General features: G+C 35.2%; 2 protein-coding genes across 2 annotated transcripts; one reads left to right on the top strand and one right to left on the bottom strand.

Annotated features, from left to right (window-relative positions):
- znf367 (zinc finger protein 367) lies at positions 1–9,582 on the top strand. The gene is made up of 5 exons (XM_077217571.1): positions 1–508; positions 3,355–3,505; positions 3,592–3,711; positions 6,102–6,240; positions 8,171–9,582. The coding sequence occupies exons 1-5, from the start codon at positions 233–235 to the stop codon at positions 8,400–8,402; spliced, it is 918 nt and encodes a 305-aa protein (XP_077073686.1). The 5' UTR covers positions 1–232; the 3' UTR covers positions 8,403–9,582.
- Position 9,583: 1 nt separating this feature from the next.
- slc35d2 (solute carrier family 35 member D2) lies at positions 9,584–13,986 on the bottom strand. Its single transcript, XM_077217570.1, has 12 exons — positions 13,617–13,986; positions 13,476–13,509; positions 13,298–13,384; positions 13,151–13,218; positions 12,375–12,446; positions 11,953–12,021; positions 11,600–11,702; positions 11,259–11,351; positions 11,120–11,187; positions 10,956–11,034; positions 9,940–10,022; positions 9,584–9,860 (listed from the first exon to the last, which is right to left on the bottom strand). The coding sequence occupies exons 1-12, from the start codon at positions 13,760–13,762 to the stop codon at positions 9,740–9,742; spliced, it is 1,023 nt and encodes a 340-aa protein (XP_077073685.1). The 5' UTR covers positions 13,763–13,986; the 3' UTR covers positions 9,584–9,739.
- Between the last annotated feature and the right edge of the window lie 3,087 nt (positions 13,987–17,073).

Here is a 17,073-nt window from a genome sequence, read left to right as displayed (position 1 = left end):
GGGTCGCTGTATCAAACTCCTGCCAGTGAGAGCGAGCGGAATCAAAGGCACCGCGCGCTGGAACAGTGATACATGTAACATCGGGAATGACTGACTTTATTATTAAACAACTAACGGCGGCACGTTAACGGCGGGATATTCCTTCCAACTGCACTTACTTTCACTTTGGATTTTTTTATAAATATTTTAAAAACGGTTTTAAGATCCAGGTTTTTTACTGCACTTATTGGAAATGGCTGACAGCAAACATCAAGTGATATTTTGTAACGATTCGCCAAAAAGAGTTTTGGTGTCCGTGATCAAAACGACCCCGATCAAACCGAAAGCGGATTCTCTGATGCCCACCAGCCCCGGATTCAGTGATTTCATGGTTTATCCGTGGCGTTGGGGGGAAAACGCGCACAATGTGACTCTGAGTCCCGGTTCGGGCAGCGGAACCGGATCACCGACCCGAAACAGCGGTTCTCCCGCCGAATCAGATCTCAACTCCTGCCCGGAACACTTAAAGGTGAACTAAATCACTATACCTTACAAGCACTGTATAAATAGCAATGCATTCTGTTTTATATAGGCTAGCCTAATACTAGCACATGGTTATAATTTATTTGCGTTTATTAAATCTAAGCTTTGAGTTTTTATTCTGTTTAACGCATGATGCACATTAATTTCTGCATACTGTATGTAAAACGCGCGCGCTGAATGGGGATTTTAAATTTCCTCCATTGTGAGGCAGCTGGAAGTTTGGCGTGATGACGTCAGACGTGCGCGCCAAAATGTTACCGAATATTGGTTCTAGAAAACTCCACTTGCCACATAATGACACATTTATATGTTTTCATGTGCATGTTATTACGGTAAGTAACCCTTTACAATAAGGTTCATTAGTTAACATGAACTAGGGATGAACAATACTTCTACAGCACTTGTTAATCTTAGTTAATATTCATTTCAATTTTTATTAACTACCATTAACAAAGATTTAAAAACAAATGTATTGGTCATTGTTAGTTCATGTTAGTTAATACATTAATGTTAACTAATGAACCGGATTGTAAAGTGTTACCACTATTGTTCTCTAGTTTCAGTTTTAATCATATTCATCATAATATGTGGCGTTATGTTACTATACTGTTATTATTACATAATTACAATGTGTTTTACATTTGTTTATCAGGTATGGGACTTTTAAAATAACATTATTGTAAAAATAAGTAGGGAAACAACCGAATCAATGATCTAGCTTCAATATCAGCTGTACAGAAGATAATAGTGTCTTTATTCAGTTCAGTTGATTGTCTTTAAAGGGATAGTTCACCCAAAAATGAAAATTTGCCCATGATTTTCTCACCCTGAAGTCATCCTAGGTTTAATGACATTATTCCTTCAGACGAATACAATCAGAGTTATATTAAAAAATGTCAAGCTTTATAATGGCATTGAATGTTTTGAAGTCCTTAAAAGTGCATCTATCCATCATAAAAGTGCATCCATCCATCATAAAAATGCATCTATCCATGATAAAAGTGCATCCATCCATCATAAAAATGCATCTATCCATGATAAAAGTGCATCTATCCATCATAAAAATGCATCTATCCATGATAAAAGTGCATCTAACCATGATAAAAGTGCATCTATCCATCATAAAAGTGCATCTATCCATCATAAAAGTGCATCTATCCTTCATAAAAGTGCATCTATCATCATAAAAGTGCATCTATCCGTCATAAAAGTGCATCTATCCATCATAAAAGTGCATCTATCCTTCATAAAAGTGCATCTATCCATCATAAAAGTGCATCTATCCATCATAAAAGTGCATCTATACATGATAAAAGTGCATCTATTCATGATAAAAGTGCATCTATCCATCATAAAAGTGCATCTATCCATCATAAAAGTGCATCTATTCATGATAAAAGTGCATCTATCCATCATAACAGTGCATCTATCCATCATAAAAGTGCATCTATTCATGATAAAAGTGCATCTATCCATCATAAAAGTGCATCTATCCATCATAAAAGTGCATCTATCCATCATAAAAGTGCATCTATCCATGATAAAAGTGCATCTATCCATCATAAAAGTGCATCTATCCATGATAAAAGTGCATCTATCCATGATAAAAGTGCATCTATCCATCATAAAAGTGCATCTATCCATCATAAAAGTGCATCTATCCATCATAAAAGTGCATCTATTCATGATAAAAGTGCATCTATCCATCATAACAGTGCATCTATCCATCATAAAAGTGCATCTATTCATGATAAAAGTGCATCTATCCATCATAAAAGTGCATCTATCCATCATAAAAGTGCATCTATCCATCATAAAAGTGCATCTATCCATCATAAAAGTGCATCTATTCATGATAAAAGTGCATCTATCCATCATAAAAGTGCATCTATCCATCATAAAAGTGCATCTATCCATCATAAAAGTGCATCTATCCATCATAAAAGTGCATCTATTCATGATAAAAGTGCATCTATCCATCATAAAAGTGCATCTATCCATCATAAAAGTGCATCTATCCATCATAAAAGTGCATCTATTCATGATAAAAGTGCATCTATCCATCATAAAAGTGCATCTATCCATCATAAAAGTGCATCTATTCATCATAAAAGTGCATCTATCCATCATAAAAGTGCATCTATCCATCATAAAAGTGCATCTATCCATCATAAAAGTGCATCTATCCATCATAAAAGTGCATCTATTCATGATAAAAGTGCATCTATCCATCATAAAAGTGCATCTATCCATCATAAAAGTGCATCTATCCATCATAAAAGTGCATCTATCCATCATAAAAGTGCATCTATTCATGATAAAAGTGCATCTATCCATCATAAAAGTGCATCTATCCATCATAAAAGTGCATCTATTCATGATAAAAGTGCATCTATCCATCATAAAAGTGCATCTATCCATCATAAAAGTGCATCTATCCATCATAAAAGTGCATCTATTCATGATAAAAGTGCATCTATCCATCATAAAAGTGCATCTATCCATCATAAAAGTGCATCTATCCATCATAAAAGTGCATCTATCCATCATAAAAGTGCATCTATCCATCATAAAAGTGCATCTATTCATGATAAAAGTGCATCTATCCATCATAACAGTGCATCTATACATGATAAAAGTGCATCTATTCATGATAAAAGTGCATCTATTCATGATAAAAGTGCATCTATTCATGATAAAAGTGCATCTATCCATGATGGATAGATGCACTTTTATCATTTTTACGTGAACTATCTCTTTAAAGTGCTTGCGTTTGCATATGGATCGTTCTGTCATCAGTCTAACATGCTTTTTCCTGGTTCATTATTGCAGGATGGGATCCGGCGTGGACGCCCGCGGGCCGAAACCGTTCGAGAGCTGATCAACGAGGGAGAAAACTCAACCAGTCGCATCCGATGCAACATCTGCAACCGGGTCTTTCCCCGGGAGAAGTCCTTACAGGCACACAAGCGGACACACACCGGTGCGTGACGCTACACTGAGCCCTGCGTCATGTTCGTTTACCTTCAGATGACAGAGCGAGTGTTCATTTTCCTGGTTATGTTACAGGGGAGAGGCCGTATCTGTGCGATTATCCGGACTGCGGGAAAAGGTTTGTCCAGAGCGGACAGTTGAAGACCCATCAGCGCCTCCACACCGGAGAAAAGCCCTTCGTCTGTTCGGAGAAAGGTGAGCGTTAGGAATGAAAGAAAGTGGAATTGGTGTTGAAAAGTGAAGTCTTTATGTCCCTATTGTGTCGTATATTTGAATGAAACGCATCTGGAACTAGAACAAATGTGGGCGGGGCTTGATTTAGCCTGTTGGGAATTGATTGGATGGTTGTGGTTTGCTATTGGCTGATCTCATGTGAGTGACAGGTTGCCCCGCCCACATCATCAGAAGAGATTCAAGATTACCAGGAACATTATTTTAACATTACATTTATATTTTAAACGTGCAATATACCATCTGTCCCCCTGTAGTTACAAATTTTAGTTACATATTTGATCTCCAAGATGACATATTTTAACGTTTTTTCCTTGAAAAAAAATCTTTGTGCCTTAAAATATCTTGATTGTAACTCGACACTCTTGCCTCATTTAGTATGCGTGGTTCTATGAATATGCAAATGAGCCCCGCCTCCACTCACTCACTCACTCAGAGATCCACTGGTTGACGATCACACGTTGATCTGATTGGTTACAAGGTAGTTTGTGACGTCAGAAACACCAGCGATTTCAAAGCGTGTTTTTGAGACTGTCTTTGGTTCACTGCAGTTTTAAGGAGAAAATACTCAGCAATGCTGTCGACTTATGAATTTACACATGGTTTGTGTTAAAGCATATTAAAAACACCACATAGACACATAAACAACATTAACCCTTCGGAGTCTTGGGCTATTTTGGCCGTTTTTGAGTACTTTTATTTTTTTTAAATTTTGCAACATAAAAAAATGTTTACCATACCAATATGTGGTATAATTGTTTTCAGCACAACATCACCTATATGATCAGACAATTAGTTTTTCACTTTGATGTACTGTATCAACATACTGGACCCAAAATCACACAAAAAACACAAAATCCGAATAGAAAAATTATAGCTTTTCTACTACAAAAAACACAAACATGCTCAATGAAGCATTTTAAAAGGTTTAAAATGTAAACACAAGTTGTAAATGTCAACATATACAGGTACAATTCAGATATAATCAACCTATATACAAAAAAATATGATTTACAAAAAAAAGCGTGTGTAGCCATATGCTTTTTTTCTTTCTTTTTAGCTCATCCACTTTTTAAAACATGTTGTACACACAATTATACAGAGAGCTATATTTAAGGCCTTGCGTTCCCAGAGTATGAGGGTTCACAAATAGTGCAAATACAACATAAAAAATGTAAAATTGAGATAAAATTAAACTATATTCAGCAAAAAGCAGGTGTGGCAATAGGCGTTTTTTCTTTTCTTTTTTGCTTAGAAACTCTACAAAACACTTCATGTACAATTACACAGATAGCCACATTACAGGGCTTTCATTCCTTGAGTAAGAGGGGTTCCTCAATAGTGCAAATATACCATACAATAGGTAAAATTAACACAAAATCAAATTATACATACAACTATTTACAGCAAATATCAGGTGTTTTTTATTTTTATTTATTTTTATTTTTTTATCTGTGCCTCTCCTCAAAACAGTTTAGCTAAATCTACTCCTAAACTACCTAAACTATCTACACTACTCCTAAACTACTCTCAAAATCTACTCAAACTCTTCCAAAAACTAGCAATAATCTCTCTCTATATATATAACGTATATATGTCTATCTTTATCAACTCCGTAAATCCTCTGCCTTTCAATTTCGCTTGTTTGCTCAGTTTGCTCCTCCTCCATTCCCTCAAACGTGCAGCCTGAATAGCAGAGTCAGCAGATTCACACATTTTTCTCCGTTTTGTTTTATGACAAAAACCGACGAAGTTATTAGAATAAATGTAACGCCTGTCGCCACACATCTGGCGTTCTTTTACGAACGCTTCAGTATTTTTTTATATAAAGTTTAAATGATCATATCTCCGTTTTTACTTGGTCTATCAACACAAAACAAAAAGTAAAATAGAGTTTCAAGCCAGCACTTTCGACAGAAGTGGACGGCAGCGCTCAATGTGACTTTGTTTTTATGCTTCAACGTCTTAAACTGGTCATGTAACTTGATCACGCCGGCGTGATCGGCGACCCCGAAGAGTTAAACGCTGGATTCTCACCACAGGAGGACTTTAAATAAGTGCTGATTTCATTTAGTAGTTTTGTGTATTTGTCACAGTTTTATGTTTCAGTATTAATGCCTCAATATACTCGTGGCAAATTTTTTTTTCGAAGTTCAAAATACCTGAAAAGGTTCACTTAGTTTTAGCCTGATTTTGTTCAAAATGAGTTCATTCTTAAATTTTCCATGAAGTATATTGAGGCTTTGATGTGCTAGTATTGTGCTATTATTATTATTATCAGTGTAGACCTCAGCGCTGTGATATCTAAATGCTGGAGTTTCTCTAATGTCAAGTCATTTCTTTGTGTGTTTTAGGATGCGGTAGCCGGTTTACTCACGCTAACCGCCACTGTCCCAAACACCCGTACGCTAGACTGAAGCGCGAGGAGCCCACGGGCGGCCCGGGACAATCACAGGGAGCCGATAACAAGGCCGTGGCCGAATGGCTGACAAAGTGAGTAAAACATCAAGAAACACTTAATGAAAACTAGGGGTGCCGATAAACGCAATTATCTGTGCTATTATTGTGTAAAAACAGCTGATGATCAGCTGACCTGTCAATCAAAAGGGGGCGGAGATACGCACCAGAGCTCATGAATTCAGTAAGTGTGCGATATGAATGTTTTCTGTTTATTGGTAAACATGTTGATTACGGGTGGAGGGGAAAATTTATATAGCATAGTATCGCGATATTGTATCATAAACAGATGCAAGTGTTGATATTTTCAGGGATTGAATGTCATGTATTGCGCATGATTCATCCTAAGCTCTGTGTGTATATTGCTGCAAATAATAATAATTTAACATTTTTCTTTCAGACTGTAATTTTACATACCATGTATTCTTGCTTATAATATATAATACTGTAATAATTGGTCCATCCCCCAAAAATATTGAGAATATGTTAATTAGTTTTATTAAAATGTTTATGTATTTTTAGTGCTTCAACTTATTTCAGTTTATTGCCAAGGCAACGTTTCTCATTTTGGTTTAGTTTGTTTTTCAACTAATATTTATATATTTTTTCAATTAATGTTAACGCTTTAGTTTAGGGTCCAATTCTCACTATGAACTAGTTGCTTATTAAGCAGTAATGAAGAGTTTATTGAGGCAAAAGTCTCTACACCCTTGCCTCATTTAGTATGCGTGGTTCTATGAATATGCAAATGAGCCCCGCCTCCACTCACTCACTCAGAGATCCACTCGTTGACGATCACACGTTGATCTGATTGGTTACAAGGTAGTTTGTGACGTCAGAAACACCAGCGATTTCAAAGCGTGTTTTTGAGACTGTCTTTGGTTCACTGCAGTTTTAAGGAGAAAATACTCAGCAATGATGTCGACTTATGAATTTACACATGCTTTGTGTTAAAGCATATTAAAAACACCACTGGAATTTGCAATGCCAGTAAAATTTCCAACAAAAAATGCCCTTTTAGGTCATGATTATGAGATAAAAACTGACTTACTAAGTCAAAATTGGCAACATACTTGAAATAAAATACAATTGTGTCAATTTCAATTAATGCATTTTTTTTTAGATATTTAAATGTACATAAGCAGGTTAATAAGTGACTTTTCTGGCTGTACTTTTTAAGACTGTGCAATCCAATTTTTAATCTAAATTTTGTCTTAAATCTGAGGGACAAGTCATGTATTTTCTGTGGTAATGGACATTATGACGCACATGCTGCTGTCAATAGAGCTTAAAACGTGTGTTAAACCTGAAACAATCCTTCAACTTCATTGGAGGATTATTATTATTATCCTCTTTTGAAATCAGATTCATGAGGAATTTACACATGGTTTGTGTTAAAGCATATTAAAAACACCACATAGACATATAAACTACATTAAAAGCTGGATTTCCACCACAGGGGGACTTTAAAAACCCAAGAATTGTTTTGATTTTTGACTTTTCATTCAGTAGTTTTGTGTACGTCTTTGACACAGCTTTGTTTTATATTTCAGTATTAATCCCTCAATATATACTTGTGACAAAGTTCTTTTTGAAGGTTTAAAAATCCCTGAAAAGGTTCACTTTGTTTTGGCATGATTTTGATCAAATCAAATAAAAAGAAAATGTATAAAGCACATTTAAAATCAACCTTGTTTGGCCAAAGTGCTGTACATGAAAGAAAAACAGGAAGGAAAAAAATTTATAGAAAAATTGAAATAAAGATTAAGACAATGAGGACAAGAGTTGAACGCACGAGAAAAAAGATGAGTTTTAAGCATGGATTTGAATTCAGTTAATGTGGAAGCAGTTCTATCATGTAGTGGCCGGTTGTTCCACAACTTAGGCCAGCCCACGAGTTAGTTAGTTCAAAACGAGTTAGTCATTTAACGATAATAGTAACCCGGCCTTGTGCTTGTTTTGTCAGATACTGGCAGACGAGGGAACAGCGATCGCCCGCGCCGGAGAAAGGAAAGACCACTATCGAGGATCAGGAACAGCAGGATCCTCTAGACTTCCTTCCATCGGACGAAGGTGAAGAAGACGAGCAGGAGGACGAGAAGAACGCGGGAACGGCACGCCGGCGTCTCCAAGAGCAAAGAGAGCGTCTCCACGGGGCTCTCGCGCTCATCGAGCTAGCTAACAACCTCTCGGCCTGAGAATAACACCAGACGTGGACTTTCCTCGCGTTCGGGTCACATAAGCTACAAGCACCTTATTTTGCTTCCTATTGTACCTTTAGGCTGCTATGATGGTAGATGAATATCATTATGAAGAATGTCGTTTTGTTTTCTCCGCTTGTTAAGCAGGTGAGACGTTGTTTTTTGTTTCGTTGAGCACTTTGTGTAAATGAGTGTTTCTCTTTTTGGGTTTGTGGGTGGAGTTGTTGTGTATGTGACGTTATTTTTTTTAAAGGATTTTAGTGTGCGTGTGTGTGTTTTGAAACAGGGTGCGCTGATCGACCTGCTAAAGATGAAGACTTGTTTACGGAGGATCGCGTAGTTAATGGCTGGCTTTCATATATACGTAGACGTGCATTAGTCCGGTTCGCTTCCATCACTTTGGTCACGTTTAATCATGTATTTATTCTATTTAAAGCAGTGTTGAGCGCCACCTGCTGTCAGCCGTAGGCGATGAGGGCTCAGGCTTTGCAATAACGTCAAACTAACCAGCTTTAAAACGCATCTATGTGTCGTAAGGTACACGTTTATATGCTAGCGTATGGGTAAAAACCCTATAAACTGAAGCACTTACAATATTAATCTATTACTTTTTGTCTCACGTCAATAGCTCAACTATAGACACTTCCAAAGAGAGACGATCGAATGAGATTCTGGATGGGAAACAGCACTTATATCAGTGTCTTCGTAATCCGTAACACTACATTCTGTTCACGTGCTACATGCAATTTAGCAGTTCATGTTACGTTAATTTGGATTAATGCATTTGCAGATTTCATGCAGTTAAATTCAGCGTCTTTCCTCTTTATTTGGTGCGTTCGTGTGCGAAAACTGGAAGATGTTTCTGATCAAGTTAATTAGATATTTTTTTGGTTTTATATATGGCTTTTTGAGTTTTATTTGTCCATTTTATAACTGAAATAATATATCCCCCCACCCCAAAACTCTCAAAAAGCCGTGCATGATGTACCTTATAAAAGCGAAACGATCCCAGGCGATTACGTCACGACCGCAGAATGTAATCGAGTGTTTTGTTTTTGAGACGTTCTGTTCGCTGTGCTGAAAGGACTTTGTAAATTTGTACGCTGGCTTTTTTTTTTACCCATTAGCCGAACTTAGTGTTAGCACTTCAAGTCCTAATTAAATGATATAAATCGGTCTTGGTTGTCATGTTTTTTTTCTTTTATTTAAAAAAGGGTATAAAACATGGAACAGGTTTGTATGTTCATCAAGCAGCAAGTGATTTTCCTCTCAAAATGTAAATATTGCACTCAATAAAAAAGACTAAACATTGAGATGCAAACTATCAGGCTCTATCATGTGTTCTCGGGATGGTCGTCTGTGATGTGAATCGTTGTGTCTGGGGACGGTTTCACGTTTGCTTCAGAAGAGCTGCTGCTGAACGTGATGTAGGAGTACATCAGTCCGGCTGAGATGCTGAAACATGGAAACACTGGAGCGTTAGGAGACAGACGTCAGTGATGTGGTGGACATGTGACTTGAAGACGTTTCCTACCATATATTCAGGCCTATAAAGTTGGTCCATGAGAAGATATAGTCTCCACCAACAAACATGCCGATATACATCACAGCAACATTCTGAGGAAACAAGACGACTTATCAATATATGTGATTGATGAACTAGGGATGCACCAATATTAAAATTTTGGCCGATATAATTCTTTATATTTGAAAGCCGATAACCGATATATTGGCCGATAAATCTAAATCCACATTTTTTAAATATTTTTTGAGGGCCTGATTACAAAAACAAAAGTCTCACCATTCAATATATGTTCCAAACACATAATTATAATGTTCTTATTATAATTTTATGTAGCCGATATGACTGAACATTTTGGACTTAACCATATTTTCCTTTTTTTAAGTGATTTTAATCAAATTTCAAGCAATTCAAAACCATCATGTAGAACAGTGCGCATATGAAGAGTCTCAGCTGAAGGAAATAATACATTATTTATCAGCTTTAATATATCAGGCAAATTTTCGTATCAGACCGATATCGATATGGTGGCCGATATATCGTGCATCCCTAATGTAAACATTTTACATAAACTACCATTCAAAAGTTTGAAGATCATGATGATGATTTTGAAAAAGGTCTCATTTGCTCACTAAGGCTGATCAAAAATAATAAAAACAGTGAAATATTATTATAATGTGAAACTGCTGTTTTCTCTGTGAATATATAGTAAAGTGTAATTTATTCCTGTGATCAAAGCTGAATTTTCAGCATCATTACTCCAGTCCTCAGTGTCACATGATCCTTCAGAAATCACTATAATTTGATGATCAAGAAACATTTATGATTATTATCAATGATGAAAACAGTTTGTGGAAGCTGATTCTTTGATGAATAGAAAGTTAAAAATCTTTTGTAACATTATATATGTCTTTAATGTCACTTTTGATCAATTTAATGCATCCTTGATGAATAAAACTGACCCTAAACTTTTGAACAGTAGTGTACATTAAAATAATAAAAATACTGTGTATAATAAGTGAAGATACTTTAATTGCTCCAACGACTGTGGTTGTTAGTGCCGTGTTGTAAAAGCTGCAGAGGATGATAGAATACATCAAAATAAACCTGAAATGGGATAAAAGATTGTAGTTACTTATAAATATATATCATCCAATTATAAAAAAAGCATCAGAAACCAATGATAACTCACCCCATGATACAAGACAGTAAAAAATAAAATATGAATGTAAAAGACAGCCATCCTTCAAAGGCAAGGGCCTTAAAACAAGGAGAAAAATATGTTGAAATTCTCTAATCTGAATTCTTTTATCCTTCATGTTCTCACTCACCTTTTGTAAATCTCCAGTGTAAGCGCTCACCAGGACAGTTGGTATAATAATGATAAATGCATTATAAAACAGAACTCCATATTTCCCGAGGTCCTGGAATGACAGAAGTGTTTGCATTCAGGGTTTGGCTTTTGTAAAGTTTGCACTGCATGACGTTCAGGTGTTTTTTTAACCAAATCTTACAAATCAATCACTTTTATTTGATAAGAACGAGTCGCATTGATCTGTCAGTTCCAGCACATGCATGTATCAGATACACAGAGGTCAAAGCAATCGTTCTTGAGTTATAATCGCATTATTATTTACAGAAATATCCAGCGGTTGCTGATAACTGAAAGTACCTCCATTCCCAGTTTTTTCTTGGTGTAAACGCCACTGGCGGCCGTGAAGACGTCGTTCAGAAGAACAAAAGTGTAACCTTCCGCGTTAAAGGACAGATCCGAGCTGAAAATTCAATGCACGTTTATTTGTATAGCGCTTTTCACAATACACAGCAGTTTTACAGAAAGATGCATATTACAATTTTGATCTGATATCAGAAATTCAGAAATTTACATATACAAAATCACAGATAGCGAAAAATGTATGAATTTAAACAATGTAATAATTAAAGGCAGAAACATTGAAAACATGCGGTTTATTTACATGCACATCTGTCATGTATGAATGATTTGTGCGTGTTCTTCGACTATACCTCGCTGCGACCAAAGCGCCCAGAACTATCGCCAGAACACTGAACACCAGCGACGAAGGGAAGGTTTTTCTGCACAAACACACACAGTTTAAAGAAAAAATCATTTTAATTCATATAAAAAAAATATTATCATCATTAATTTTTAATTATAATCATCAAACACAGAAAAAAGCACACAAAAAACACATTAAAGAAAACAGCTCTTCTCATGGACCATAACAATAAAGAATACGTATCCGGACGTAACAAATCATTATATAATTCTGAACATTTGAATCATTAATATAATGATATTATAAATTATAATATTAATTATGATCATTAAACAGAAAAAAATGGTATGGTTTCAGGGACCATAACAATAAAGCCTATGTCTCTGGATGTAATAATATTAATATAATATTATAAATGAGAGTACATACCTCAGTATCCTTGATTCCATAATCATTGTGAGTAAAATGGTGAATTTTCTGAGCACGGTGAACATGGGTAAACTGAGGAACGCAAGAACATCAGCTTATTACATTTTACATTAAATGCTGTTACACTATGTAACTTTTTAGTTCAAAGTCAATGATTCTGAGTCAATACATCATCAATCATTATTCCAAAACCGATATGAACATTTTGGCCAATACCAATAACCGATAATTCTTTATATTTAAATGCCGATAACCGATATATTGGCTGATAAATCTAAATCAACATTTTTATATAATTTCTGAGAGCCTGATTACAAAAACAAAAGCCATGTCCTTAACACACACTTACAATGTTCTCATTATGATGTTGTGTTGACAGACTTGTGCTGCACTGGACTGTATTTTCCTTTTTTTTAAGTGATTTCAATCATATTTCAATCAATTCAAAACCATCATGTTGAACAGTGTGCAGCTGAAGGAAATAATACATTGTTTATCGGCTTAAATATATCGGCCCGATAACGATAACATTACAAATGAACATACATCCGCCTATCGTGAATCTCTGAGAAATACAACTGTTCATGTTAGTTAATGTCAGTTCAGGTTCATTTAATAATGATAGTACAACTTTAGATTTTAATAATGTATTACAAAATTAATTAACACATAACTAAGATTAATAAATGCTTTGACAGTATATTTCATTGTTAGTAAATGCTGTATACTAATGTTAACAAATGGAACCTTGTTCTTTTTATTTCTTATTTATTTACCTCAGTTTCTTTGTTCCTCCCAGTCCGGTCACATGATTGCCCACGTACAGCAATGGCAAAGGAAAAATCTATATAAAAATAATATTATCAATAAGCAAAGCCGTATAATAAGTGTGATTAAAAACAAAATGACACACATTACATTACCTTTCCAGGGATACTTTTGTCAAAGTCCTGAAAATGGACCACTTTGTTCATTTTGGCAACAAACAGAATGATGATTGTTGCTGTCATCTATGACAAAATAAAAACAAAATAAAAACTGATAGATTTCGTGTGTTGTTAATGAATAACATTTGATTTTTGTTTTTAAAATGTTTCTCACCTGCCCAATTCCAAGAAACATAAATGAGGGAAACCTACCATTTACAATAACACACATCATAATGAATTAATTAATCATACTATTATTATGTATGAAAAACATATATAAACATGAACATGCACTATGAAAGCCGGCACTTACTTGTACTGGGTTAAAATACATTTATTCACCACGATGATGAAAAACGAACAACAGGCGTAAAACAAGGCGGAGAAAAACTTCATGAATTTAGTGTGTTTAATATCGTCGTTTAACGTCATCTTTCTTTCGGTTTCTTTAGTCTCCATTAATCCTCATAGTTTTCTCTTCCTTCGGCGGTCTGGAGATTAACATGTTGTTCTTAGTGACCTAAACCCGAAGGGTAAACACACTAAACGGGTTATTTGATCACTCGTCATGATGTAAGAGGAGGTTCAGGAACGTTGTCAGTTAATGATTGAACGACAATGAAGAACGAGTCGACAGGTCTAGTAGAATGACTAACATCTAATATGACAGGGGGCGTGGTCTCAGAGAGGGCGGGGTTTAGTGGAGCGGAAACGGTCTGTGTAGAGATTTTTCTCTCTGTGGCTCTGGGTCTGTGGTTTGTGGAAGCCCGCCCTTTCACAAACTGTGATGACGCAGTTTTAACGGTCATCATCAACATCGTAAATCATCATGTAATCAACATTGTAAATACAAAAAGTTGTATATATGTGTGTGTGTGTGTGTGTGTGTGTGTGTGTGTGTGTGTGTGTGTGTGTGTGTGTGTGTGTGTGTGTGTGTGTGTGTGTGTGTGTGTGTGTGTGTGTGTTTGCTTTTAAATGTATGTAGCCTACATTTATAACAGTATATTTTTTATTATATAACCTTTGCATCAAATTACAATAAACTAGTTAACGCTGTGGGAGTGGCGGTGTAAAGTTGACATCTTTCTCTCTTCAGACTGCCTGCCATTATTAATCTTTCGTTACTAATCTCTTTTTCCTCTTTTTGAAAGTTGTGGAAACACTATTGTGGAGTTTTACTTTTGCTATTTGAGCAAATGGGAACACAAGAAATATATTTAATGTAGTCTCTCATTCAGTTTCTGAGAAACCAATGTGAAAGAAATCAAGTTTTGGTAAATCTTATTTTATAAAATATAGATTATAAAATAAGTAACAGTCAAAACTGAGGTAAAAAGTCGACCTTGTATGTCATAATTTTGAATTTTCACGTCATAATTGTGACTTTTAATTACATAATTTTGACTTATGTCGATTATGATTTACAAAAGAGAAAGAAAAAATTAATTTGGCAGAAATTCCATAATGAATTGGATACGTTCAAATAATAATTGTCCTATTTTACATTAACATTGAGTGTAAATTCGGTGGCTATTGTTTAATAATAATTAAATAATAATATTTTTTATACATATAAAAGTAGTGTTTGCTGCAGCTGAAATAAAATTGGCCTGTTCCTGATTCCGCCACTAGATGGCAGCGGTTGCCGCGAAATCGACGTCATTCCCTTGTGAGCCACAGTATGTGCTGTTTAGTGTTCACTATATAGGGAATAGTGAACGAGTAATGATTGCAGGCAAGCATCAGTCTCTAGGTTGAGCTTTTTCTCAAACTGTCCATACTAACAACATCACTATGTTGTTCAAAAAAGCTGCGTGAAATAATATTTTGTAAACGAGTGTCATAGATCACGTGACTCTCAATTTCAGCTGCTGTTTGGAACATTTCGAAAGTACACGAGATTTTGAACAAACCAAAAATGTGTTCAATGAATGAAAACGAGAGATTATAGAGAGAAGATCTGACAGACAGACAGACAGACAGAAGCTGATCCACAACAACCGCTAAAAACTCCAGAGGCCTGTTACACAAAGCTGGTTTCAGTTGCTAACCAGGTAAACTCGAGATTAGTTTGACCAAACTCTGGTTTTTCGGGCTCAAGAAGGTGGATTGGTTTCGGATAACCTGCTCCAGAACAGGTTTTATTCTGAATCAGAGATTCGTAGGCCAAAACTGGACCAGTGACGTGTATCTGATGCACTAAAGCCACGCCCCCCTTTATCTCTCGCTACAAATTAAAGCAGTTTATAGTGAAAAAAACTTTCACTACATTGGTTTCGGATAACCTGCTCCAGAACAGGTTTTATTCTGGGTCAGAGATTCAAAGGCCAAAACTGGACCAATCAGTACAGTGACGTGTATCTGATAATAAAGCCACGCCCCTTTATCTCTCGCTCAAATTAAAGCAGTTTAGTGAAAAAACTTAAGAGACAAAATTGTTATTATTATTTATATTATATGAATTATAATTAGCCTACTTTTAATTCATATAATACAGTCATATAATTAGTATAGCCTATTAATTGACAAGTAAGCTAATATTAAACTTGGTTTTAATATAACACGCTACATTCATATATAGACCTAATGTTTTTAACGTGTATTCATTTGTCCTCTTTGTGAACCTATACTTATTAGGCCTATTTTCTAACATCATGCATTGATATAGTCAGATATTTGCTGTCAGCTGCTTCTCAAACGTGTGAGAGTTTATTCCTGCGCCTACGTTTTTAATTTTATAGTTATATTCATGAATATAAGTGAATGGCGTCTCCGTGTCTCCGCGTTCAGGTGCACGCGCTTAACAGTTAAAGGAATAGTTCACTTAAAAATGTAAATTCTGTCATTTACTCAAACTCAAGTTGTTTCAACCCTACTGAACAGATATTTTGAAGAATGTTGTTGGACCCCATTTGACTTTCTTATAATTTTTTTCCTACTATAGACCTTATGTAGCAACGCCTCTTTTCAGCGCTGAGCTCGTTGTCTTTTGACTTCCGGTCTGTATTTTCACAGCGATCTTGCGTAGTTATGAATGAACGGCTCGTTAAAAAAAAATCCAAGGTCCATTTGTTAAGACATATGCTTTACAATGCTTATGATAAACATTACAATACTCATGATAACTTTCGTTAACTCTACAATAAGTAAATCAACTTCACCAGCTAATTACTGCTGGACAGCGATGCCATAGAAATATTCAGAGCGAACGCAAAACCGGAAGTTCAAAGACAATATTCTAAAGATGGCGGCGCCCTCGTTTCTCTGGTGCATAAGGTCTATAGAAGTCAATGGGGTCCATCAACTGTCTGGTTACCGACATTCTTCAGATTATCTTCTTTTGTGTTCAGCAGAAGAAATAAATTCATAGAGTAGCCTAAATGATGACAGAATTTTCATCTCTATGAATTGATTGATTTATTGATTGATTGATTATTGTTTCTTTAGTTCTTTATTTATTGATTTATGGATTCTTTATTTTTTGTTTATTTCTTTCTTTATTTTTTGACTTATTGATTGATTATTTATTGTTTATTTATTTATTGACTGATTGATTATTTATTGTTTATCTATTTGTTTATTTATTAACTTATTGATTGATTGATTATTTATTATTTATTTATCGACTGATTGATTGATCATTTATATATTTCTTTATTTATTAACTCATTGATTGATCGATTGATTATTGTTTATGTAATTCTTTATTTAGTGACTGATTGATTATTTGTCTTTTTTTATTGACATGAACTTATTGATTGATATTTATT

The sequence above is a fragment of the Siphateles boraxobius genome, unplaced genomic scaffold, assembly GCF_051911475.1.
Source record: "Siphateles boraxobius isolate OS27281-9 unplaced genomic scaffold, OSU_SipBor_1 74, whole genome shotgun sequence".
Taxonomy (NCBI): Eukaryota; Metazoa; Chordata; class Actinopteri; order Cypriniformes; family Leuciscidae; genus Siphateles; species Siphateles boraxobius.
This window is presented reverse-complemented; position numbering and strand designations above follow the sequence as displayed.

Excerpts from the sequence above, each read along its gene's own strand:
- znf367 (XM_077217571.1), top strand. The coding sequence starts at position 233 with ATGGCTGACAGCAAACATCAAGTGATATTTTGTAACGATTCGCCAAAA. Across the intron at positions 3,712-6,101 it reads CTTCGTCTGTTCGGAGAAAG|GATGCGGTAGCCGGTTTACT; the intron begins GTGAGCGTTAGG and ends TGTGTGTTTTAG. Across the intron at positions 6,241-8,170 it reads GTGGCCGAATGGCTGACAAA|ATACTGGCAGACGAGGGAAC; the intron begins GTGAGTAAAACA and ends TTGTTTTGTCAG.
- slc35d2 (XM_077217570.1), bottom strand. The coding sequence starts at position 13,762 with ATGGAGACTAAAGAAACCGAAAGAAAGATGACGTTAAACGACGATATT. Across the intron at positions 11,188-11,258 it reads ACACTGGAGATTTACAAAAG|GCCCTTGCCTTTGAAGGATG; the intron begins GTGAGTGAGAAC and ends CCTTGTTTTAAG. Across the intron at positions 11,035-11,119 it reads TTACTGTCTTGTATCATGGG|GTTTATTTTGATGTATTCTA; the intron begins GTGAGTTATCAT and ends ATCCCATTTCAG.